Below are 463 nucleotides of genomic sequence, written 5' to 3' on the forward strand. Positions count from 1 at the left end.
TCTTCATGACTGAGGACTCTGCTTATTTGCCCCTAAAAGTTTGCCCTCGTTGCCTTAGCTTGGCGGCCTGCTCGCCCGCGCCGCCCTCTGGCCGGGCCCCTCGCGGCTCCCCGAGTGGCACTCAGGCCTCCGCCTGACTTTCACACTGGCCAGTTCACTCGTGGCGCTTCAGGCTTAGCGGTTAGAGAAGCCCAGCGCCCCTCAGGTACACTGACCGGCCGCAGCGTCTCTAGAGAGCAGAGTCCGACGTCTCCTGCGGGAATCTGAGGGCACAGCTGCCTCAGGCCCAGGACTGAGAACGGCAAGCGGCTGTCCATGCCTGACATGGCGGCCCGTCCTCTCCGCCTCGGCCATCTTCCGGCCTCCGTCTTTGGGGCGGAGCCTTCTGGAAAGGCCTGTGACGGCAGCACACAGGAGGGAGGTGCGGTCGCGCTCTGCCCTCTGACGGCCGTGGGAGCTGCAC

At 65.7% G+C, this 463-nt stretch overlaps 1 protein-coding gene across 1 annotated transcript in view; it reads left to right on the forward strand.

Moving 5' to 3' along the window:
- PPFIA1 (protein tyrosine phosphatase, receptor type, f polypeptide (PTPRF), interacting protein (liprin), alpha 1) overlaps positions 1-463 on the forward strand; it is a 42,505-nt gene that overhangs the window by 29,839 nt on the left and 12,203 nt on the right. The window contains 1 exon segment of the mRNA XM_012734322.1: positions 291-393. Within this exon segment, the coding sequence (XP_012589776.1) occupies positions 291-393 (103 nt within the window).

This window comes from Condylura cristata, unplaced genomic scaffold, assembly GCF_000260355.1.
Source record: "Condylura cristata isolate star-nosed mole 26May11 unplaced genomic scaffold, ConCri1.0 scaffold00054, whole genome shotgun sequence".
Classification (NCBI taxonomy): domain Eukaryota; kingdom Metazoa; phylum Chordata; class Mammalia; order Eulipotyphla; family Talpidae; genus Condylura; species Condylura cristata.